Source organism: Choloepus didactylus, chromosome 12 (assembly GCF_015220235.1).
Source record: "Choloepus didactylus isolate mChoDid1 chromosome 12, mChoDid1.pri, whole genome shotgun sequence".
Classification (NCBI taxonomy): Eukaryota; Metazoa; Chordata; class Mammalia; order Pilosa; family Megalonychidae; genus Choloepus; species Choloepus didactylus.
The window spans coordinates 18,351,294-18,377,917 of record NC_051318.1 but is presented as its reverse complement, the minus strand read 5'-3'; the positions used below and the strand labels follow the sequence as shown (position 1 = coordinate 18,377,917).

Here is a 26,624-nt window from a genome sequence, read left to right as displayed (position 1 = left end):
GGAAATGTTATTTCCAGCCTAGAATTAGATATCTAACCAAATTATCACAAAGGTTAACAGCAGAATCAAGTCATCTTCAGGCATGAAAGGTTTCCAAAAATTTCCTTCCCATGCACCCTTTCTCTGGGAACTGTTTAAAGGATGTGCCCCACCAAGATAAGGTCATGAACAAAGAAAAATGAAAATCCGGGACTCAGGAATCCAAAACAAAAGAGAGGTAAATGGGAACCTCAGCATGTAGTGAAAGGAGTGAACCAACAGCAACTAGTCCAGGTGGGAACTTGTAAAGCTCTGAGAGTAATGGTTTTCAAGAAGTTGAAATATATTTGAATTTACCAACAGGAGATTTAGACAACTGAAGGAGAGATTAGAGGTTACTTAGTGGAGTGTACATAGAAATACATAAAAAATAATAATATTTACTTCAGAGAACATGAAGAGTTGTACAGGAAAGGAAAAGTAAAAGCCTCAGCTGTGAAGAACATTTACAAAGTCAAACCAACATAAATCCTGTTCTAATCAAAACGAGGCTGTAACTGTGAGAGGGCGGACAGCACGCATGTGTGTGTGGCAGTGGCGGAAGCATGAGAGAGAGCTGCAGCCTTACTCTCTGAGGTGAGATGTCAATAAACAATGTCTCAAAGTCACAAAGTCAATAAATAGCAATATAAGCCTGCTGTTCAGAAATCTGATTGTAAATACCAAAAGAATCAATTGAAAGGGAGCTGAAAATGGGGGTGTGGGGGGCTGGAGGGGGGGATAGCAATGGCTGCTTCTTTGCACAAGCCTGTTAGAACCTTGAACTCTTTACAGGCATGCAAACTTTTGATAAAAATACAACCAAATTAACGGTAACAAAAATCTATATTCTCAGAACTTCAAAAAAGTCAAATATTTAAAAAAAAACCTCAAGAGGTATAAAGGTAAGAAGCAGGTTAGAAAATGTTAACATAAAGAATAGAGCTAAGTAATCTTGCAATGAGTAAATTTCTGAGTGTGTCCCTGAACTCTATGTGGAAGCAGTTCTGAATTCCTCATTTGAAGTAAACCAAGAGCTACAATTTTTGCAAATTGTGGTGTAGACTTCTTACAAACCATCTCTCATCTGGGAAGAATATTTAAAATATTCCTTTAGATTAGAAGACAAACAAACAAAAATTATGAAGCTCACTTGCCCCCTTTTCCAGCAGCTGCAATCGCTTCTTCTGCAAGCCGTAATGCGGTTTCTTGACTGTACCAAAATTGGCTCAGTTGCTATTAACAGAGAATGGGTTGAAATTATTTTAAAGTTAGCATAGACTTTGTTCTTTTAATTTATACCTACCATACCAGTGTGTGTGTGTGTGTGGGGGGGCAGGGATGTACCTGTGTATGTTTTTCTTTTTAAAACTAATTTTTTCTTTTAAATTATTGTAAATCAGTATGAACCCCTAACGTATTAATGGAACCAAGGCTTTGAGTATCACTGGCTCCTAACATCATAAAAGGATACAACGGTCAAGATGTTTCTCCTGATGGAAAACATTCCTGCAATCTATTAGCCTTGCCAAAAAAATTGAACCTGAATCTGATTATGCTTCTAGATACAACTACCAATCAGCAGGAAGGACAGAGGTGGACATGCATGTTAAAGAACCCCCAGGGACACACTTAGCTGAACTCAGACATACCCCTTCCCCATCACTTCTTGTCTCTGCCTTATGAATGTTTCCAAATTACCTGTTTTTCCCTCAGGGGTAAAGTTCGTTTTTCATCTTGGTCTAGATCATGCTGATTGATGATTTTCTTCAAATTTCTAATGAGCCTTAGCTATCTATTCACATTTACAAATCAAGGACAATTTTACTGGAAAAGGTAGCCTGGTTTTCCTCTGCAACTGGATAGGCCTGTTTTCCCCACAGGCCTCCCCTAATGGCAGGGCTGGCTGCAGGCTCTTTGTAAGCAGGTGCATGTGCTGAAGTGGGAGCTGGCATGCGCTGGGGATTCTTGGCTTTTAAAATTTGCCCAGTGGAAGCAATCCAAGTGTGCAAGTTTGAATGTATTATGTCCCCCAAACGCCATTATCTTTGATGTAATCTTGTGTTGGCAGACCTATCAGTGTTAATTAGATTGTAATTCTTTGAGTGTTTCCATGGAGATGCGCCCCACCCACCTGTGGGTGATGACTCTGATTGGATAATTTCCATGGAGGTGTTGGCCCGCCCATTCAGGGTGGATCTGAGTTAAATTTCTGGAGCACTATATAAGATCAGATAGAAGATGCGAGCTTGCTACAGCCAAGAGGGACACTTTGAAGAAAGCATAGGAGCTGCAGATGAGAGACAGTTTGAAAACAGCCGTTGAAAGCAGACTCTTGCCCTGGAGAAGCTGAGGACAAATATCCCAAGTGCAACTAACAGTGACATTTTTGAGGAACTGTGGCCTACAGAGGAACGTCCTGGGAGAAAGCCATTTTGAAACTAGAACATCCAGGCATCCATCAACAGATGAATGGATAAACAGAATGTAGTATATTCATACAATACAGTATTATTTGAACACAAAAATGAAGTTCTGATACATGCTGTGATATGGATGAACCTTGAAAACATGCTAAGTCAAAGAAGCCAGACACAAAAGACTACATACTGAATGCTTCCATTTATATGAAATGTCTAGAATAGGCAAATCTATAAAGACAGAAAGTGGTTGCCTAGGGCTGGGAAGATGGGAGGCTTGGGAAGTGACAGCTAAAGGGTTTAGGGTTTCATTCCAAGGCAATGAAAATATTCAAAAACTGACTGTGGGGCTGAGAAAGAAGATGGTGGAATAGAGAGATGTGGAAGTTAGTTAGTTCCCCTGGAACAACTAATCAACAACCAGGAACAACTAGTAAATAATCTGGACTAACTGCTGGGGGACAACTGTGACTGTCCACACATCATACACCAACCTAGATTGGGAGGAATGCCTGAGATCACAGCATAAAAGCTGTAAGTAAAGACTGTGGACTTGAGCTGGGAGCCCCCTCCCCACACAGCCCAAACTGCAAAACCTTGCTGTGATAGAGAGCAGCACTTTAAACAAGCAAACATACCTCAGTCCAGCTCCAACTGGGGTTTCGATTAACAAATGTGGACTGCTCAATACAAGGAACAAATCCCCAACAAGTAGACAGAGGCTTTTAGTGACGACTGATCTTAAAGAGCCAGAGGACTTCTCTGTGTCAGGATAGCCCAGAGACCGGGTGCTATCTCTGGCTGGTGGATGAAGTTGGGGGGACCATGAACTAGCCCTGAAGAGGGGCTTTCTGTCCCTTTTTCTGTCTCTCAACCTGGGTGGCTCAGTGGAGAAAGCCTCAGTCATTTTCAGTTCGCAGCGCTCTAACCCCGACAAGGGTGGAGCTAGCAGTCAGAGAGACAAAGAACCTATTTAAGTGCAAATGAAAACCCCCTGGGGGTGTACCTTCCCTAAGAGGAAGGAGGTGATGCCCAGCCCTACTACTGGCCTCCCATTCAGAACCAGACCCCAGAGCCTGGGGAGAAACAGCCAAAACAGAAACTAAGGACTAAGGGGGCCCACCTCCTTACACCAGTCAGCAGCTACAGGCTGACAGGCGCCAACTGCTGGCAGGTTAGGAAAAGCACAGCGGCTTGAGGACTCACAGGGAGTGTCAATCTTCTAAGACACACACCCTCAGGGAAACCTGATACTGAATATTGCCCCCTTCTGAGATCTGAGCTCGTTCTGGTCTGGGAATACCTGATTGGGGTAACCAAGGAAACCAGATGCCTAGACAACAGAAAACTACAACCTACACTAATAAAAACGAAGTTATGGCCCAGTCAAAGGAACAAACTTACACTTCAACTGAAATACAGGAATTTAAACAATTAATGCTAAATCAATTCAAAAAGTTTAGGGAAGATATGGCAAAAGAGATGAAGTGTATAATGAAAACACTGGGCAAATATAAGGTAGAAATCAGAAGTTCGAAAAAACAACTGGCAGAACCTATGGAAATGAAAGGCACAACACAAGAGTTGAAAGACCCAATGGAGACATACAACAGCAGATCTCAAGAGGCAGAAGAAAACACTCAGGAACGGGAGAACAAGACACCTGAAATCCCACACACAAAAGAACAGATAGGGAAAAGAATGGAAAAGTATGAGCAACGTCTCAGGGAATTGAATGACAACATGAAATGCGTAAATGTACATGTCATGGGTGTCCCATAAGGAGAAGAGAAGGGAAAAGGGGCAGAAGCAATAATAGAGGAAATAATCAACAAAATTTTCCCATCTCTTATGAAAGACATAAAATTACAGATCCAAGAAGCACAGCATACTCCAAATAGAAGAGAACTGAATAGGTCTATGCCAAGACACTTAATAATCAGATTATCAAAAGTCAAAGGCAAAGAGAGAATCCTGAAAGCAGCAAGAGAAAAGCAATCCATTACATATAAAGGAAGCTTGATAAGACTATGTGTGGATTTCTCAGTAGAAACCATGGAGGCAAGAAGGAAGTGGTGTGATATATTTAAGATACAGAAGGAGAAAAACCGCCAACCAAGAATCCTATATCTGGCAAAACTGTCCTTCAAATACAAGGGGAAGTTTAAAATATTTTCTGACAGACAATGAGAGAGTTTGTGAAAAAGATACCTGCACTACAGGAAATACTAAAGGGAGCACTACAGCCAGAAAGGAAAAGACAGAAGTGAGAAGTCTGGAACACAATCTTGGGTGATGGTAGCACAGCAATGTAAATACACTGAACAAAGACGACTATGAGTATGGTTGAAAGAGGAAGTTTAGGAGCATGTGGGACACCAGAATGAAGAGAAAAAGATTGGGACTGTATAACTCAGTGAAACCTGGAGTGCTCAACAACTGTGATAAAGTGTACCAATATGTTTTTACACAAGGGAGAACAAATGAATGTCAACCATGCAAGGTGTTAAAAATAGGGTGGTATTGGGGAAAAATACAATCAATGCAAACTAGAGACTATAATTAACAGAAAAAAACTGTGATGATGGTTGCACATATCTGTGAATATAAATACACTGAAAACTACTGAATTTTATACGTTAAAAGGGTGAGCTCTATAGTATATGAATTATATCTCAATAAAGCTGATAATTATAAAAACTGCTCAACTACGAAGAGATTTACTCTGAATATGAGGGCTATAGTACACTTCCTTCCTCAATGGAGCTCCCTTTTTCCTTTCTCTCTTTTGTCTATGGTGGAGCTCTGGAGTTACCTTAGATTCTATTCTGCCTCTCTTTCTGGCTTTAATACCCAAATTCAAGTATTCTCAAGCAGATTCTCTGGTTTGTTTAGTGTTAAGCCCTCTGGGATTCAGGTTGGAGGTAAGTACCTTGGATGCTATATATGACTAATGTATATGATTAAAGGTTGTGTGTGTGGGGAGATTTCAACTGACCCACTTATTTTAGCAGGCCACTCTTTACCCAGCAATCTGGCTCATCAGCCACTTTACCATTTTTATGTACAGGCTCTGGGATTGGAAACGAGTGTCTCTGGTGCTCCCGTTGGGGAAGGCTGTTTTCTTTGCTGCAGCAATTGCCGGGATGCAATTTTCTCTGCTGTTTCCAAATCATCTAACACCCACTTGTTTCTTTCTTCTAGAAATCCCTCAAAATTTCTGGATGGCATTTTTTGTTCCTTTGTTGTTTTCTAATGTAATTTTTTGTTTTTACATCTTTACTACTCTCTCAATGGGAAGGAAAACTTGTGATAAATACGTGCCTACTCCATCATCTTGAATCAGAAGTTCTAACTAAATATTCAAAAAATACTCATTTATGAATGTTTCCAAATTACTTGTTTTTTCCTCAAATTTTACCTCTTCAAACTTATTTTGTAAGCTAACCTGGTAAGGCAACATAGCACAGCTTTCTTAAATAAAATTAAGAAACTTTATAGTTGGTCTTTTGACAAGTATGTCTATCTGAAGGTGTCATTAATATGTAATGGTTCTAAATCATGCAGAACAAGATGGCATTCAAAATGACATATAACCATTAGAATAAGTATTATTCAAAATGGCAAATGGTATGAATGAAAAAAAATCTATTCATCGATCTATTGATCTATATATAATCTATCATCATCTGTCTATCTATCTGTTTGTCTAGGTCTAGCCATTCTTAGCTACAGGAAAAATGCCCAGCTCTGATCTCTCCATCCTCACTTAGGACAGCTGGAGGAAAGCCCCTAGTGCATGCAGCAGGTAGGGGCTTCTGCTTCTGTAGACTTGGGAGGGGGAGATAACATTGCTACCAAGCATCTTAGGTGGTAAGAGTGTTCTGTTGGTTGGCCACTGAACTACTCTTCCTCCTTCACTCCAACATTGTCAGGACACAATGATGTGTCTTGGCTCTTCTCATAGCATTCCATAAAAATTAAAAATCTTACTTTGATCAATGTGTTCCATGGACATAGCTTTAAAAGTCAAAAGTACTGCTAGGCTTATAATGAAAAACAACAGTTCCCTGGCCCATGCCTCCCCACCACTGAGTCCCACTCCTGAGAAACAACCATTTTTAATTTTTGGCTCCTCCTCTGATCATTTATCACCATATTTCTAAATATTATGTATAAAATGCTATCTCTTTATCAATCTATTTTATATATTACCTACTTATTATGGCATTAGCCCTTTCATACACATCTTTTCCTTTTCTGTAACCTCCCAATATAGTTATAAATTAAGTTGTGGTCAAATTAATTGTCCGTGTTCAATGCTGAGCCATGTAATATACTATGATTGCATTTCCTTTCAGTAGGATTTTTTTTTCCTAGAGTTAATAAATGTATGGTTATTTCATTTGTTTGGTTTTCTTTGTACCTATCCTTAATTCTGTCCACATACCTAATGGCCTTTCAAAATAATTTTCAGCATACCAGATAATCTAGCAGTTTCATTTTACCTCCTTGAAGATCTCTATCGTGGAAACCACCAGTCTCATAAGCCAATCTGGACCAATTTTTCTCTAGGCTTGCAGCACAGCTATTAAACTGGGACTTTCCATGTCACCATTATTCTGGGAATTCCCTCTCCCACTATATGCATTTGATCTCCAATTCCCTGGACCTCAATCCTTCCCCTTTCTTGCTTTAATTCATCATTTGCTGCAGCGCATCCTCTAGCAAATCCTAAGTGGTGCTTGGGAGGCAAATTTTTCGAGACTTCCTATGTCTAAAAGGTCTTTATTTTATCCTCATACTTAATTGATACCTTAGCTAAGTATAGAATTCCAGGCTAAAAATAATTTTCAAGCCAAGTACTGAAGGTACTGCTCTACTGTATGTTTTTGAGTTTCTAATAAAGCTATGCAGAACAATGTCACTCATATTTATGACAGTTTGTAGATGATCTGCTTTTCTCTAGAAGGTTAAAGGTCACAATTTGTTACCCATATTTCGAATTTTCACAATCACCAAAACCATGTATCTTCGTAAGAGTCTTGGGCCTTGGGAAATTTTCTAGTGTTATTCTTCAAAGATTTCCTCTCTTTATTTTTCTGTAACTATCAGTTGAATATCAAGCTGAATATCAGTTGAATATCAAGCCTCCTGGATCTGTATTCTTTTCTGTACTGCATACCATTATCATTTTTTTGTACTTCCTGGGAAAGTTTCTCAATTTATAAACAAACTAAACCAATAAAAAAGTCAAAATTTTAAAAAATTAATTTTAAATGGTGGGAACAGGAATAACTTTTATTTTCTTAATCATCTTTTATATATTTTCTACAACATAGATTATTTTTAGAATCAGAAAAAAGTACACAATATTTAAACAACATTGAGCAGAAGGAAAAGATAGACCACCTCAAGAATAATGCAGTCCTTTAAATTTCTGATAGTTACAATCTGAAGATGCGTCTAGCTGGAAGATAAAAATAAAGAAGGAAAATACTAAGAAAGGCTTTAGAGTATGTAGAACATTTAGAGTAAATGGAAACAAATATTTTTATCTCAGTTTTAAACATAGTAAATAGGAAAATTTTATATACTAGAGAGCCAAATTGGACACAGACTATGAAAGACTGCAAGGAAAAAGCTAAGCATACAAAAGCTTCCTTCTAATGGCAAAGTGATGGTGAAAGAGAATTATAAGAGGGGTAGAACCACAGACAGAAAAGTCAAGCCTCACCTGCTTCTCAACTATCTACTTCAAAAAATATAAACTTCTAGGGTCCAGACTAATTTAGGCGTTTCCTTCAACTCATTTTGTTTCTCTTTGGACTATTAAAATGCAATGAAAATACATATTATGCATGAGAAACTATCCATATCTTCTTAAAAAACCCCCCCATAATTTTTCATTGCATGTTTAATTTCAGTTGCCCCATTTACTGCAATGTTTTCTTCCCTTTCCACAAGGACTGACGGGCTGTATAAAATCCAGCAGAGTGCCCCTGTGAACAAGAATGATGCACACATTTGTGCTGGACATAATGACATATAGTTCCCCTATCTGAAAAGCCGTGTCCTCTGATTTCCAACTAGCCTGATAGTCAGAACTGGTAAAATCTGCATGTATACTGTCTTAACATGTTCGTGGACACTCTCTGTCTTAGCTTCCCAAATAGAACATCAGCTCCCGGAGGACAGGTGATAAGGATACAGATGAACACTGGACAAGGTACAGAATAAGGACTGCATCAATACTTTATGAGAGATCTGGAAAGTGTTTACTTACCCAGTTCTCTTCTATTATTCCAATGTTATATTTATCATCCCCAGCTGGGTCCATGTGTTGCTTCTGCTCAGCATAAAATTCCTGGAGGGCTGCTAAGGTGTGGGAAGAAAGCTGGGGGATATCATCATCATCTGAATTGCTCATTTCACAAAATGTGAAGACCCTGAAAATAAATGGGTAAAAGTGTTGTGAGATTTTTTCTTTTCCCATCAAATAACAATGAAAAAATATCTCAGAACAAGGATCCAAACTGGTAGTGAGTTTTATAAGGGAAACACATATATATATTAAATTTCTGAATTCATATACCTAAGGGGTTTTCTAGTAAACTACAGTTTAACAAATGCACACTTGAAGACTTTTCCTTTAAATGCATTCAGTATTTACAAATGGCATTTTCACATTTTTATGACTCCTGGCACAACTGAAAATTTTACAATGAATATTTTAAGACATTTTGCTTTCTTCTGGTACTCTAATGGCCAAATGCAGGCATTTCACAGTAGATTCTCTGAGCAGAGATCTTTTTATGTTTGAATGTTCTTGATCAAGGTAACTATGGCTCATGCATGTTATTGATAGAATAAATGAAGGATCAATAAAAAAGAGAGGTCCCCCCCCGCCCCATGTGGGGCATGACTCCCAGGAATGCAAATCTGCAAATCTCCCTGGCAATGCGGGTCATGACTCCCAGGGATGAACCTGGACCCGGCATTGTGGGATAGAGAAAATCTTCTTGACCAAAAAGGGGAAGAGAAATGAAACAAAGTTTCATTGGCTGAGACATTTCAAATGGAGTCGAGAGGTCACTCTGGAAGGTATTCTTATGCACTATATAGATGTTCCTTTAGTTCTCAGTGTATTGGGATAGCTAGATGGAAATACCTGAAACTGTCAAACTGCAACCCAGTAGCCTTGATTCTTGAAGACGACTGTGTAACGACATACCTTACACGGTGTGACTGTGTGATTGTGAAAACCTTGTGGCTTATACTCCCTTTATCCAGTGTATGGACAGATGAGTAGAAAAATGGGGACAAAAATTAAATGAAAAATAGGGCAGGATGGGGGTATTGAATGTTTTTACTTTAATTTTTATTCTTTTTTTTTTTTGGAGTAAGAAAAATATTCAAAAATTGATTCTGGTGATGAATGCACAACTATATGATGGTACTGTGAACAAATGATTTCACACTGTGAATGACTGTATGGTATGTGAATATATCTCAATATAAAACTGAATAAAAAAATTAAAAAAAAATTTTTTTTTAATTAAAAGGAGGGTTGTAACACTGTACCCAAAAACAAAGATGCACATTTTCTCAAGTGGACATGGATCCATTCTCCAGGATAGACCAGATGTTAGGTCACAAAACAAGTCTCAGTAAACTTTACTGAAATTATATAAAGCATCTACTCTGATCACAATGGAACGAAGCTAAAATTCAGTAACAAAGGGAGAACTGGAAAATCCATGAATATATGAAAGTTAAACAACATACACAATCAATGGGTCAAAGAAGAAATCACAAGGGAAATCAAGAAAAAGCTTGAAAAGAATGAAAGTGAAAATTCAACATACAAAAACTTACAGGATGCAGCAAAGATAATGTTCAGAGGGAAAATTTAGAGCCCTAAGGTTCACATTGAAAAAAAGGAAAATATCAAAACAGAGATCTAATCACACACTTGGAGAAACTAAAAAAATAACAGCAAACTAAATCCAAAGGATGTACAAGGAAGGAAGGAAGATTAGAGCAGAAATAAATGACATAGAGAATTTTAAAAACAGAGAAAATTAACCAAAAGTTGGTTCTTTGGAAAGAGTAATAAAATTGACAAACCTTTAGCTAGAATGAAAAAAAAAAAGAGAGAGGATGCAAATAATTAAAACCAGAAATGTGAGGGGAGACATTACTACCAACCCTACAGAAATAGAAAGGATCATAAAAGGACACTAACTATTGGATGTCAACAAATTATATAACTTAGATGAAATTGACAAGTTTCTAGAAACACAAACAACTTATATTGACTCTAGAAGAAATAGATCTCAATGAACCAATTACAAGTAAACAGATTGAATCAGTAATCAAAAACCTCCCCCCCAAAAAAAAGCTCAGAACCAGACAGCTTCACTGGTGAATTTTACCAAACATTCCAAATATTAACACCAATCCTGCTAAAACTCTTCCAAAAAACTGAAGAGGAGGGAACATTCTCAAACTAATTCTATGAAGCCACCATCACCTAATACCAAAGCCAGATACACACACAAAAAATTACAGACCAATATCACCTATGAATACAGGTGCAAAAAAAAACCCCAACAAAATACTAGCAAATCAAGTCCAATAGCACATTTAAAGAATTATACACTATGAACAAGTAGGATCTATCCCAGGCATGCAAGGATGGTTCAATATAAAAAAATGAATTAATGGCAAACACATTAATAGAACAAAAGAAAAAAACATAATCTCAATTGACGTGAAAAAGACATTTGACAAAATCCAGTACCACTTCTTGATAAAAAAAAACTGATAAAGAGCATATTTGAAAAACAAAGATAATATCATTCTCAATAGTAAAAGACTGAAAGCATTCCCTCTAAGATCAGCAACGAGACAAGAATGCCCACTATCACTACAGTTTTTTAACATTGTACTGCAACTTCTAGCCAGAGCAATTAGGCAAGAAAAAGAAATAAAAGACATCTGAATTGGAAAGGAAGAAGTAAAACTCCCTGTTACCCGTAGACATGATCCCATTATAGAAACTTCTGAAAAATCTAGAACAAAGGTACTAGAGCTAATAAATGAATCGAGCAAAGCAGAGTTCAAGATCAATGAGCAAAATCTGTAGTGTTTCTATACACTAGTGATGAACAATCTGAAGAAGAAATGAAGAAAAAAATTCCACTGACTATAACAAGCAAAGGAATAGAACATGTAGGAATAAATTTAGTGAAGGATGGAAAAGACTTATACAAGCAAAACTATAAAACATTGCTAAAAGAAATCAAAGAGACTGTTCCGGTTTGCTAATGCTACTGTTACGCAAGATACCAGAAATGGATTGGCTTTTATAAAGGAGGTTTGTTTGGTTACAAATTTACAGTCTGAAGGCCATGAAAATGTCCAAATAAAGGCATCAACACAAGTATACCTTCACCGAAGGAAGGCCAATGGCATCCAGAAAACCTCATCCAGAAAACCTCTATTAGTTGGGAAGGCGCGTGGCTGGCATCTGCTGATCCCAGGTTGTGTTTCAGCTCCACTCTTAGTTCCTGTGCATTCTTCAAAGTGTCTCTTTTGGCTGCAGCACCTCCTTCTGTCTGTGAACACTTTTACAGGACTCCAGTGATTCAGTTAAGACCCCCTGAATGGGTGGGGTAACAACTCCACGGAAATCATCCAATCAAAGTTCTCGCCCACAGTTGATTGAGCCACATCTCCATGGAAACAATCAAAAGATTCCAACCTCATCAACACTAATACATCTACCCCTACAACACTGCATCAAAGAGCATGGCATTTTGGGGAACATAATACATCCAAACTGGCACAAGACCTAAATAAATGAAAGGATCCATGCTCATGAACTGGAAGACTAAGATGTCAATTCTACCCCAAGTAATGTAAAAATTCAAAACAATTTCAATCAAAATTCCAACAGCCTTCTTTGCAGAAATGTTTTCCAAATTTATATGAATAGCCAATGTCAACTTAAAAAAATAACCAAGTTGGAGGACTCACACTTCCTGATTTTAAAAATTTTTACAAAACTACAGTGGTCAAAACACTAAGATACTGTCACAAGGACAGATATACAGACTAATGGAATAGAATTAAGAGCTCAGAAATCAACCCTCACATTTATGGCCACCTGATTTTTGACAAAAAGGTAAACACCACTCACTTGGGAAGGAATAGTCTCTTCAACAAATGGTGCTGGGAAAACTGGATATCCATTTGCAAAAAAAGGAGAACCCTTACCTCACACTTTATACAAATAACTCAAAATGGATCAAAGACTTAAATATAAGAAACAGAACTATCAAACTCCTAGAAGAAAATGTAGGGAAGCATCTTCAGGACCTTGTGTAAGGCAATGGTTTTAGAATTTACAACAAAGCACAAGCAACAACAACAAAAAAAGATAAATGGGACCTCATCAAAATAAAAAATTTTTGTACCTCGAAGGACTTTATCATGAAAGTAAAATGACAACCTATACAATGGGAGAAAATATTTGGAAACCATATGTCTGATAAAGTTTTTTTTTTTTTTAAATTAAATTCAGTTTTATTGAAATATATTCACATACCACACAATCATCCATGGTGTACAATCAGCTGTTCACACTACCATCATATAGTCATGTATTCATCACCCCAATCTATTTTTTTCTAATCTTCATTTTATTGAGATATATTCACATACCACACAGTCATACAAAACAAATCGTACTTTCGATTGTTTACAGTACCAATACATAGTGGTACATTCATCACCCAAATCAATCCCTGACACCTTCATTAGCACACACACAAAAATAACAAGAATAATAATTAGAGTGAAAAAGAGCAATTGAAGTAAAAAAGAACACTGGGTACCTTTGTCTGTTTGTTTCCTTCCCCTATTTTTCTACTCATCCATCCATAAACTAGACAAAGTGGAGTGTGGTCCTTATGGCTTTCCCAACCCCATTGTCACCCCTCATAAGCTACATTTTTATACAACTGTCTTCGAGATTCATGGGTTCTGGGTTGTAGTTTGATAGTTTCAGGTATCCACCACCAGCTACCCCAATTCTTTAGAACCTAAAAAGAGTTGTCTAAAGTGTGTATAAGACTGCCCACCAGAGTGACCTCTCGGCTCCTTTTGGAATCTCTCTGCCACTGAAGCTTATTTCATTTCCTTTCACATCCCCCTTTTGGTCAAGCAGATGTTCTCCGTCCCACGATGCCAGCTCTACATTCCTCCCCGGGAGTCATATTCCACGTTGCCAGGGAGATACACTTCCCTGGGTGTCTGATCCCACGTAGGGGGGAGGGCAGTGATTTCACCTTTCAAGTTGGCTTAGCCAGAGAGAGAGGGCCACATCTGAGCAACAAAGAGGCCTTCGGGAGGAGGCTCTTAGGCACAACCATAGGAGGCCTAGCCTCTCCTTTGCAGCAAACCGTATTCCCAAGGGTAAAACCTGTGGTAGAGGGCTCAACCCATCAAACCACCAGTCCCCTATGTCTGTGGTCATGTTAGCAACCATGGAGGTGGGGTAGGAGAATACCCCTGCATTCTCCACAGGCTCCTCAAGGGGGCACTACATCTTTTTATTTTTCCTTGTTTTTCTTTTTCTTTTTTTTTTAACTTTCCCTTCTTTTTTAAATCAACTGTATGAAAAAAAAAGTTAAAAAGAAAACAAACATACAATAAAAGAACATTTCAAAGAGACCATAACAAGGGAGTAAGAAAAAGACAACTAACCTAAGATAACTTCTTAACTTCCAACATGTTCCTACTTTACCCCAAGAAAGTTACCTAATATAGCAACATTTCTGTGAACTTGCTCCTACTATATCCATCAGAAATTAACAGACTATAGTTATTCCTGGGCATCCCCAGAACGTTAAATAGCTTATCTGTTCTTCTGGATTATTGTTCCTCCTTCCTTAATTGCTCTCTATTGCTAGTTCCCCTACATTCTACATTATAAACCATTTGTTTTACATTTTTCAAAGTTCACTTTAGTGGTAGCATATAATATTTCTCTTTTTGTGCCTGGCTTATTTCGCTCAGCATTATGTCTTCAAGGTTCATCCATGTTGTTATATGTTTCACGAGATCGTTCCTTCTTACTGCCGCGTAGTAGTCCATCGTGTGTATATACCACATTTTATTTATCCACTCATCTGTTGAAGGACATTTGGGTTGTTTCCATCTCTTGGCAATTGTGAATAATGCTGCTATGAACATTGGCGTGCAGATATCTGTTCGTGTCACTGCTTTCCGACCTTCCGGGTATATACCGAGAAGTGCAATCGCTGGATCGAATGGTAATTCTATATCTAGTTTTCTAAGGAACTGCCAGACTGACTTCCAGAGTGGCTGAACCATTATACAGTCCCCAACAATGAATAAGAGTTCCAATTTCTCCACATCCCCTCCAGCATTTGTAGTTTCCTGTTTGTTTAATGGCAGCCATTCTAATCGGTGTTAGATGGTATCTCATTGTGGTCTTAATTTGCATCTCTCTAATAGCTAGTGAAGCTGAACATTTTTTCATGTGTTTCTTGGCCATTTGTATTTCCTCTTCAGAGAACTGTCTTTTCATATCTTTTGCCCATTTTATAATTGGGCCGTCTGTACTACTGTCATTGAGTTGCAGGATTTCTTTAAATATGCAAGATATCAGTCTTTTGTCAGATACATGGTTTCCAAAAATTTTTTCCCATTGAGTTGGCTGCCTCTTTACCTTTTTGAGAAATTCCTTTGAGGTGCAGAAACTTCTAAGCTTGAGGAGTTCCCATTTATCTATTTTCTTTTGTTGCTTGTGCTTTGGGTGTAAAGTCTAGGAAGTGGCCGCCTAATACAAGGTCTTGAAGATGTTTTCCTACATTATCTTCTAGGAGTTTTATGGTACTTTCTTTTATATTGAGATCTTTGGTCCATTTTGAGTTAATTTTTGTGTAGGGGGTGAGGTAGGGGTCCTCTTCATTCTTTTGGATATCCAACTCTCCCAGCCCCATTTGTTGAAAAGACCATTATGACTCAGTTCAGTGACTTTGGGGGCCTTATCAAAGATCAGTCGGCCATAGATCTGAGGGTCTACCTCTGAATTCTCAATTCGATTCCATTGATCTATATGTCTATCTTTGTGCCAGTACCATGCTGTTTTGGCAACTGTGGCTTTATAATAAGCTTCAAAGTCAGGGAGTGTAAGTCCTCCCACTTCGTTTTTCTTTTTTAGAGTGTGTTTAGCAATTCGAGGCATCTTCCCTTTCCAAATAAATTTGATAACTAGCTTTTCCAAGTCTGCAAAGTAGGTTGTTGGAATTTTGATTGGGATTGCATTGAATCTGTAGATGAGTTTGGGTAGAATTGACATCTTAATGACATTTAGCCTTCCTATCCATGAACATGGAATATTTTTCCATCTTTTAAGGTCCCCTACTATTTCTTTTAGTAGAGTTATGTACTTTTCTTTGTATAGGTCTTTTACATTTTTGGTTAAGTTTATTCCTAGGTACTTGATTTTTTTAGTTGCTATTGAAAATGGTATCTTTTTCTTGAGTGTCTCTTCAGTTTGTTCATTTCTAGTATATAGAAACATTACTGACTTATGTGCATTAATCTTGTATCCCGCTACTTTGCTAAATTTGTTTATTAGCTCTAGTAGCTGTATCGTCGAATTCTCAGGGTTTTCTAGATATAAGATCATATCAGTTGCAAACAATGACAGTTTTACTTCTTCTTTTCCTATTTGGATGCCTTTTATTTGTTTGTCTTGCCGGATTGCCCTGGCTAGCACTTCCAACACAATGTTGAATAACAGTGGTGATAGCGGGCATCCTTGTCTTGTTCCTGATCTTAGAGGGAAGGCTTTCAGTCTCTCACCATTGAGTACTATGCTGGCTGTGGGTTTTTCATATATGCTCTTTATCATGTTGAGGAAGTTTCCTTCAATTCCTACCTTTTGAAGTGTTTTTATCAAAAAGGGATGTTGGATTTTGTCAAATGCTTTTTCAGCATCTATTGAGATGTTCAATTGATTTTTCCCTTTTGACTTGTTAATGTGTTGTAATACATTGATTGATTTTCTTATGATGAACCATCCTTGCATGCCTGGAATGAACCCCACTTGGTGATGGTGTATGATTTTTTTAATGTGTCTTTGGATTTGATCTGCAAGTATTTTGTTGAGGATTTTTGCACCTATATTCATTAGGGAGATTGGCCGGTAGTTTTCCTTTTTTGTAGCATCTTTGCCTGGTTTTGGTATTAGATTGGTGTTAGCTTCATAAAATGAGTTAGGCAGTATTCCATTTTCTTCAATGTTTTGAAAGAGTTTGAGTAAGATTGGCGTCAGTTCTTTCTGGAAAGTTTGGTAGAATTCCCCTGTGAAGCCATCTGGCCCTGGGCATTTATTTGTGGGAAGATTTTTGATGACTGATTGGATCTCTTTGCTTGTGATGGGTTGGTTGAGGTCTTCTATTTCTTCTCTGGTCAGTCTAGGTTGTTCATATGTTTCCAGGAAATTGTCCATTTCCTCTACATTATCCAGTTTATTGCCATACAGTTGTTCATAGTATCCTCTTATAATTTTTTAAATTTCTTCAGAATCTGCAGTTATGTCACCTTTTTCATTCATTATTTTGTTTATATGGGTCTTCTCTCTTTTTGATTTTGTCAGTCTAGCTAGGGGCTTGTCAATCTTGTTGATCTTCTCAAAGAACCAACTTTTGGTGATATTTATCCTCTCTATTGTTTTTTTGTTCTCTATGTCATTTATTTCTGCTTTAATCCTTGTTATTTCTTTTCTTGTACTTGGTTTAGGATTGGTTTGCTGTTCATTTTCTAGCTTCTTCAGTTGATCCATTAGTTCTTTGATTTTGGCTCTTTCTTCCTTTTTAATATATGCGTTTAGTGCTATAAATTTCCCCCTTAGCACTGCTTTTGCTGCATCCCATAGGTTTTGGTATGTTGTGTTCTCATTTTCATTCGTCTCTATATATTTAGCAATTTCTCTTGCTATTTCTTCTTGAACCCACTGATTGTTTAGGAGTGTGTTGTTTAACCTCCAGGTATTTGTGAATTGTCTAAGTCTCTGATGGTTATTGACTTCTAATTGTATTCCATTGTGGTCAGAGAATGTGCTTTGAATAATTTCAATCTTTTTAAATTTATTGAGGCTTGTTTTATGTCCCAGCATATGATCTATTCTGGAGAAAGTTCCATGAGCACTAGAAAAGTATGTGTATCCTGGTGATTTGGGATGTAATGTCCTGTATATGTCTGTTAAATCTAATTCATTTATCAGATTGTTTAGGTTTTCAATTTCCTTATTGGTCTTCTGTCTGGTTGATCTATGTATAGGAGAGAGTGATGTGTTGAAGTCTCCCACAATTAATGTGGAAACATCAATTGCTTCCTTTAGTTTTGCCAGTGTTTCTCTCATGTATTTTGTGGCACCTTGATTGGGTGCATAGACATTTACGATTGTTATTTCTTCTTGTTGAATTGCCCCTTTTATTAGCATGTAGTGGCCTTCTTTGTCTCTCAAAACATCCCTGCATTTGAAGTCTATTTTATCTGAGATTAATATTGCTACACCTGCTTTCTTTTGGCTGTAGCTTGCATGAAATATTTTTTTCCATCCTTTCACTTTGAATTTCTTTGTGTCCCTGTGTCTAAGATGAGTCTCTTGTATGCAACATATTGATGGTTCATTTTTTTTGATCCATTCTGTGAATTTATATCTTTTAATTAGGGAGTTTAATCCATTTACATTCAACGTTATAACCGTGAAGGCATTTCTTGAATCAGCCATCTTATCCTTTGGTTTATGTTTGTCATATTTTTCCCCTCTGTCTATTAATATCCTTTATTGTACCCATACCGAATCTCTTTAGTACGGAAACTTTCTCCAAGTCTCTCTGTCCTTTCTTTCTTTCCCTGTCTGTGGGGCTCCCTTTAGTATCTCCAGTAGGGCAGGTCTTGTTAGCAAATTCTCTCAGCATTTGTTTGTCTGTGAAAAATTTAAGCTCTCCCTCAAATTTGAAGGAGAGTTTTGCTGGATAAAGTATTCTTGGTTGGAAATTTTTCTCACTCAGAATTTTAAATATATCCTGCCACTGCCTTCTCGCCTCCATGGTGGCTGCTGAGTAGTCACTACTTAGTCTTATGCTGTTTCCTTTGTATGTGGTGAATTGCTTTTCTCTTGCTGCTTTCAGAACTTGCTCCTTCTCTTCTGTGTTTGACAGTGTGATCAGTATATGTCTCGGAGTGGGTTTATTTGGATTTATTCTATTTGGAGTTCGCTGAGCATTTATGATTTCTGTATTTATGTTGTTTAGAAGATTTGGGAAGTTTTCCCCAACAATTTCTTTGAATACTCTTCCTAGACCTTTACCCTTTTCTTCCCCTTCTGGGACACCAATGAGTCTTATATTTGGACGTTTCATATTATCTATCATATCCCTGAGGTCCATTTCGATTTTTTCAATTTTTTCCCCCATTCTTTCTTTTATGCTTTCATTTTCCATTCTGTCATCTTCCAGGTCACTGATTCGTTGTTCAACTTCCTCTAGTCTTGTACTATGAGTGTCCAGAATCTTTTTTATTTGGTCAACAGTTTCTTTAATTTCCATAAGATCATCCATTTTTTTATTTAGTCTTGCAATGTCTTCTTTATGCTCTTCTAGGGTCTTCTTGATTTCCTTTGTCTCCCGTACTATGGTCTCATTGTTCATCTTTAGTTCTTTGAGTAGCTGCTCTAGGTGCTGTGTCTCTTCTGATCTTTTGATTTGGGTGCTTGGGCTTGGGTTATCCATATCGTCTGGTTTTTTCATATGCTTTATAATTTTCTGTTGTTTTTGTCCTCGTGGCATTTGCTGAACTTGATAGGGTTCTTTTAGGATGTGTAGACCAATTGAAGTCCTTATCTCTGATTTATCAGATCTACAGCTTCGTGGAGTACACTTTCTCTAACTAACCAGCAGGTGGCTTCCATGAGCCGCCTGTTCTCCACAAGCCAGTTCTCCCCTGTTTAGCCTTTTTGGTGAGTGGGGGAGTGAGTCTTGTGGGGTCCAATTGGTGTACCAAGCTTGCGTGTGTAGTTGGTGTTGCCTGCCCTGTATATGGGGCGTGTTTCTGGGCAGTCAGGGATGGGGGGTGGCTCTAACAATCAAATCTCCCTGGTGATCCTAGAGTTTTAAAGCTGCTGCAATAGTCTAATCCTTCAGTTCAGTCCTGCCACAGTTTGTCTCTGCCACTGACCCACAAGTCCTTGGTATTGGCATATGGCTCCTGACACTTGCAAGTGGGCCCCTCTTCCAGGCTGTGCAGTCCGGGTCCTCTGTTGAGGGATGACTGTGCTATGTCACAGGTGAGTGCCGTCCCCCCAGGGCATTTCTGGGCTGCTGGGCTGTGTAGGGAGGCTCCCAGTCTGCTGAAATGATGGCTGAATGGGGCTTTGTTAATTCACACTGCTCCACCTTCCCAGCTCTGCGACAATCAGCTGAGGTTGCAGGGAAGGCTAATGTCCATGCCCAGTTTTGTGGTGTGTGCTTGTTATTTGAAGCACTTCCGTCACACTGGGTTGTCTGGGGCAGCTCTGGGTTATTGGGCTGGCGATGGGCAGGAGTGTTTCCTGTCCACCAGGATGATGGCTGTGAGCGGACACCCCCCTTTTCTTGGGAAGTTGTTGTGTTTAGTGAATTTTCTCAGCCACTGGATTATTGCGTTTTGTCTCAGAGCTCTCTTAGTTCTGCTCTTGACTTGACCTGCCCAAATTGCAAGTCTTTGAAGCTTTCTGTATTGGGCTTCTTAGAGTAATTGTTTTAGAAAAAGAAAAAAGGATTAAAAAAAAAAAAAAAAAAAAAAGGGCCCTCCTCAGTGATCTAATGGGTTATTGAAATGCTAAGAGACAAAGCAACCAGGGCCATTAAGGAAAGGTCCACAGGGCAGAGAGATCAGCTTTACTTCGGGATTTGCATATGCGCCTCAGGGCCTGAGCTCAGGCCTGAGCTCTGCCCTTCCCCTTTCTATGTTCACCAGAACTCCAAAAATCCTCCGCTTTTATTTTGGAGTTTTTCGTGTTGTTTTTTTTCTCTATGCCTGTCTCCTCTCTGCTGGGCTGGCTGCTCTCAGATTGTCTGGTGTCTGGTCTCAATCTATGGTTGGAGTTTGGATCAGTAGAATGAGTTTCCGATAAGGGCTGCCACTGCAGTTCTCCCTTCTCCTTCCCAGAGCTGACAGCCCCTCCTCCCACGGGACTGAGCGTGGCAGGGAGGGGCGCAGGTCCCCTGGCCGCAAAAACTTACAGATTTCACTGATCTCAGCAGTTCCACGTTTTCATGAGTGTTGTATGAAGTATGCCAGAAGTCAGATTGCTCTGTAGTGTCCAGTCCATGCAGTTTCTGGCTTTCTACCTACTTTCCTGGAGGAGTAACTAAAACATACAGCTCACCAGTCTGCCATCTTGCCTGATAAAGTTTTAATATCCAGAATATATAAAGAAATTCTACAATTCAACAACAAAAAGATAAACAACCCAATGAAAAAATGGTCAAAAGACTTCAATAAACATTTCTCCAAAGAAGATACACAAATGGCCAAAAAGCACATGAAAAGATGGCCAACATCATTAGCCATGAGGGAGATGCAAATCAAAACCACAATGAAATACCATTTCACACCCAGTAGAATGGCTACTGTTTAAAACATGAAGATAACAAGTGCTAGAGAGGATGTGGAGTAATTTAAAATGGTGTAGCCACTGTGGAAAATTTTGGCAGCTCCTCAGAAAGTTAAATATAGGATTACTATATGACTCGGCAATCCCACTTCTATAGGTATATGCCCAAAAGAATTGAAAGCAGGGACTCAAACATATATTTGCACAAATATGTTCACAGTGGTATTATTCACAATTGCCAAAAGATATAAGCAACCCAAGTGTCCATCAACGGATGAAAGAAGAAGCAAAATGTAGTATATACTTACATGGTGTTTTAAGCTGTATGTACCCCAGAAAAACATGTTCTTTAATCTATTCCTGTCGCTGTAAACCCATTGTAGGTAGTACCTTTTAATGAGACTCCTTCAGTTAAGGTGAAACCCACCTCATTCAAGATGGGTCTTAATTCTATTGTTGGATCCCTTTTATAGACAAAAAGAATACAGAGAGAGAGAGAGCAAGCGAGAGAGTGAGAGCAAGAATGAGCACACCACAGAAGCAAGAAGCTGAAAGCAACAAAACCCAGAAGAGAAGAGAGAGACCAGCAGATGCCACCATGTGCCTAGCCATGTGCAGAGGAGGCAAGGATGCTGGCAGCCAGTCTTTGGGAAGAAAGTATCACCTTGATGATGCCTTGATTTGGACATTTTCTCAGCCTCAAAACTGTTAAGCCAATAAATTCCCATTGTTTAAGCCAACCCATTTCATGGTATCTGTTTTAAGCAGCCCAGGAAAGTAAAACAAAATACTGTGGAATATTATGCAGCAGTGAAAAGGAATGATGTTCTGATACATGCAAGAACATGGATGAATCTTGAAGACATTATGTTGAGTGAAATAAGCCAGACACAAAAGGGCAAAAATTGTATGAGCTCACTGATATTAAATAATTAGAATAAGCAAATTCACAGAGACAGGAACTAGAAGACAGGTTACCAGGGGCTGGGCAGTGGGTAGAGAATGAGGATTTAATTCTTAATTGATAGATAATTTCTGTTTGGGGTGATGGAAAAGTTTTAGTAGTGGATGATGGTGATAGTAGCACAAGATTATGAATGTAATTAACACCACTGAATTATGTCTGAATGTGGTTAAAGAGGGAAATTTTAGGTTGTTTATATGTTACCAATTTTCTTTAAAAAATGTAACAACAACAACAAAAAGAAGGGGTATAGGAAGCAATGAAAAATAAAAAGAATTACAAGGAGAAAAGGGAAGAAACTGAGGGAGGCAGACATGGTTTAGTAGGACTTGATAGCCAGACACAGTTATGTCTTCTTAGAGTATCAAACACATTTTTTTTAAACCAAAAGTTATCTGAAAGCATAAAAATAGCATTCCATTTACTTTTTGATGGACGTAAAATATATGTCTATGACTTACATGTTGCATTAGTATGGTATATTTTTTAAAAGTGATGAACCAATATTGACACACTATTATTAACTAAAGTCCACAGTTTAAAGTCCATTCTTTGTGATGTACAGTTCTATGGGTTATGACAAACTGCATGTATCCACCATTACAGCATAATAAAAAATAGTTTTACTGCCCTAAAAATGCCATGTACTTCACCTATTTAGCCATCCTTCCCTCCTGCTTAATCCCTGGCAACCATTGATCTGATTACTGATTCATTTTTTCTGACTTTTCCAGAAAATCATGTAGTCGGAATCATACAGTATGTAGCTTTTTTGGAGGAATTATTAAGTATGAAGCCTTTTCAGACTGGATTCTTTCATTTAGCAATATGCATTTAAGATTCCCTATGTCTTTTCATGGCTTGATAGCTCACTTCTTTTTGCTACTAAATAGTATTCCATCTTACGGATATACCATACTTTGTTTATATTCATTCCCCTTTTGAAGGACATGTTAGTTACTTCCAAGTTTTGGAAATAATAAATAAAGGTGCTAGAAACATGCACATGAAGTTTTTATTGTGGGCAAAAGTTTTCAATTTATTTGGGTAAATACCTAGGAGCATGACTGCTGAATCTTATGTTAGGCCTATGTTTAACTTTCTAAGAAACTGACAAACTGTCTTCCACCAGCAATGAATGAGAATTCCTATAGCTTTACATCCTGGCCAGCATTTGGTGTTGTCAGTGTTTGGGATTTCAGCTATTTTAATAGATGTGTAGTAGTATCTCATTGTTGTTTTAATTTGCAACTCCCTAATGACATATGATATCGAGGATTGTTTCATATGCTTATTTGCCATTTGAATATTTTCTTCAGAGAGGTCTCTGTTCAGATCCTTTGCCCATTTTTCAATTGGCTGGTTATTTTGTTAATGAGTTTTAAGATTTTTTTTTGGTATATTTTGCATACAAGTAGTTGATCAGTAATGTATTTTACACCTATTTTCTTCCAGTCTGTAGCTGAGCTTTTCATTCACTGATTTTCTCTACTATATTTTCAATTTCATTGATTTCTGCTCTCATCCTTACTCTACCTTTCCTTCTGCTTACTTTGGGTTTAACTTGCTGCTTTTACCAAGTTTCTAAGGTGGAAGTTTAAATTACTGATTTTAGATCTTTCTTCTTTTCTAATATATGCATTCAATGCTACAAATTTCTCTATAATCATGGCCTTGGCTGCATCCCACAAACTTTGATAAGTTTTGTTTTCATTTTCATTTAGTTAAAAATATTTAATTTCTCTTGAGACTTCTTTCTCCCATGTGTTATTTAGAAGTGTGTTGTTTAATCTCCAAATATTTTGGGATTTTCCAGCTGTCATTCTGTTGTTGGTTTCTAGCTTAATTTCATTGTGGCCCAAGAGCATGGTTTATATGATTTCCATTCTTTTAAATATGTTGAGGGGTCCTATGGCTCAGAACATGATCTTGGTGAATGTTTCAAATTTGAGAAGAATGTGTATTCTGGTATTATTGAAGTATTCTATAAATGTCAATTAGACTTCTCCTTCTAGTATTCCCAATATGACGTTACATCTTTCGTATTTGTTCCATAGTTCTCAGATATTCTGTTCCATTTTATTTTCAATTATTTTTAAAGGAGATTTAAATAAGAAAAAAAATCTTATGTAAGTATATACAGATACCTATATAGTAACCATGTTCATTGCTCTTCATTCTATTGTGCAAATCAGTATTTCCATCTGGTACCATTTTCCTTCTTTTTGAATGACTTCTTTTGACATTTCTTTTACTGTGCTTTTGGTGATGATGAATTCTTTCAGCTTTTGTATGTCTGAAAATATCTTTATTTGGCCTCCATTTTTGAAAAATATTCTTGGGGGGTGTAAAATACCAGGTTGACAGTTTTTATTTTCTTTCAGTACTTAAAGAAATTCCTCCATTGTCAATTTACAGTGTTGTTTGTGACATAAAATTTGCTTTCAATTTTATTTTTGTTCCATTGTAAGTAATGTGTCTTTCTTCTCTGACTGCTTTTAAGATTTTCTCCTTATCACTGTTTTTCAGCATTTGATTATAGTATTCTTTGGTGTAGTTTCTTCATATTTTATGTGTTTGGAGTTTCTTGAGCTTCTTAGATGTATGGGTTTATAATTTTTATAATATTTGGAATACTTTTGGCTGTTATTTCTCAAATATTTTTCTGCTGCCCTTTATTTCAGGGACTCCCATTACATATATTAGGTAGCTTAAAATTGTCCTATAGCACTCTGATACTCTGTTCATTTTTAAAGTTTGTTTTTTCTTTGTATTTCATTTGTGATAGTTTCTACTTCTGTTTTCAAGGTTAATAATCTTTTATGCACCAGTGTCTCATCTGTTGTTAATCCCATCCAGTCTACTTTTCATCTCAGACATTGTGTTTCATCTCCAGAAGTTTGATTTGCATCTTTTTCATGTCTTTTATATTTCTGCTTAACATGTACAGTCTTTCCTGTAGCTTTTTGAACATAGGGAACACAGTTACAACTGTTTTAGTACACTTGTCTGCTAATTCTAAATCTGTGTTAGTCCCGGGTCAGTTAAAATTGGTTAGTTTCTTCATTTTTAGTGGTATTTTCTTGCTTCTTTGCATGCTTGGTAACTTTTTATTGAATGCCAAACACTGTGAATTTTTGTTGTTGTTGTTGTTTTGTTTTTTTTGTTTTTTTTTTTCCATTTTTATTGAGATTGTTCAGATACCATACAATTATCCAAAGATCCAAAGTGTACAATCACTTGCCCCTGGGTACCCTCATACAGCTGTGCATCCATCACACTTAATTTTTGTTCAATTTTTAGAAACTTTTCATTACTTCAGACAAGAAATAAAGTGAAAGATGAAAAAAGAAAAAAAGAAAAGGAAACTCTAAACCTCCCCTATCCCTAACCAACCCCCCTCAATTGTTGACTCCTAGTATTGATATAGTACGTTTGTTACTGTTTATGAAAAAATGTTGAAATACTACTAACTGTAGTATATAGTTTGTAATAGGTATATAGTTCTTCCCTATATGCCCCTCTATTATTAACTTCTAATTGTATTGTCATACATTTGTTCTGGTTCATGGAAGTGATTTCTAGTATTTGTACAGTTGATCATGGACATTGCCCACCATAGGATTCAGTTTTATACATTTCCATCTTTTGACCTCCAGCTTTCCTTCTGGTGACATATACGACTCTGAGCTTCCCCTTTCCACCTCATTCACACACCATTCGGCGCTGTTAGTTATTCTCACATCTTGCTACTAACACCCCTGTTCATTTCCAAACATTTAAGTTCATCCTAATTGAACATTCTGCTCATACTAAGCAAGAGCATCTACATTTCTTCCACAAGGCAGGAGGGAGAGTCAAAGAAGGTAGAGAGGCAAAAGAAAGAGGAAACAAAAAAAATGACATCTAGGAAGCAGCAAAAGGAAAAATAACCTTAAATCAAAGTAGAATAAAGAATCAGACAATACCACCAATGTCAAGTGTCTAACACGCCTCCCCTATCCCCCCCTCTTATCTGCATTCACCTTGGTATATCACCTTTGCTACATTAAAGGAAGCATAATACAATGATTCTATTAGTTACAGTCTCTAGTTTATGCTGATTGCATCCCTCCCCCAATGCCTCCCCATTTTTAACACCTTGCAAGGTTGACATTTGCTTGTTCTCCCTCCTAAAAGAACAAATTTGTACATTTTATCACAATTGTTGAATACTCTAGATTTCACCAAGTTACACAGTCCCAGTCGTTATATTTCCTCCTTTCTTGTGGTGTCTCACATGCTCCCCATCTTCCCCTCTCAACCGTATTCATAGTTACCTTTGTTCAGTGTACTTACATTGTTGTGTTACCATCTCCCAAAATTGTGTTCCAAACCACACACTCCTGTCTTCTATCACCCTGTAGTGCTCCCTTTAGTATTTCCTGTAGGGCAGGTGTCTTGTTCACAAAGTCTCTCATTGTCTGTTTGTCAGAAAATATTTTGAGATCTCCCTCATATTTGAAGGACAGCTTCG

The 26,624-nt window shown here is 37.6% G+C and overlaps 1 protein-coding gene across 3 annotated transcripts in view; it reads right to left on the bottom strand.

The window, feature by feature from the left end:
- EEF1AKMT1 (EEF1A lysine methyltransferase 1) overlaps nt 1-26,624 on the bottom strand; it is a 41,677-nt gene that overhangs the window by 4,532 nt on the left and 10,521 nt on the right. For 2 of the 3 annotated variants that reach the window (XM_037800630.1, XM_037800632.1), the window contains exons 2-3: nt 8,725-8,887; nt 1,172-1,254 (exon numbers count right to left, since the gene is read on the bottom strand). In XM_037800630.1, coding sequence (XP_037656558.1) covers nt 1,172-1,254; nt 8,725-8,868 — 227 coding nt within the window. In that variant the 5' untranslated portion in view covers nt 8,869-8,887. Of the gene's footprint in view, nt 1-1,171; nt 1,255-8,724; nt 8,888-11,892; nt 11,930-26,624 lie in introns of those variants that run through there. The other variant, XM_037800631.1, reaches the window with a different exon arrangement.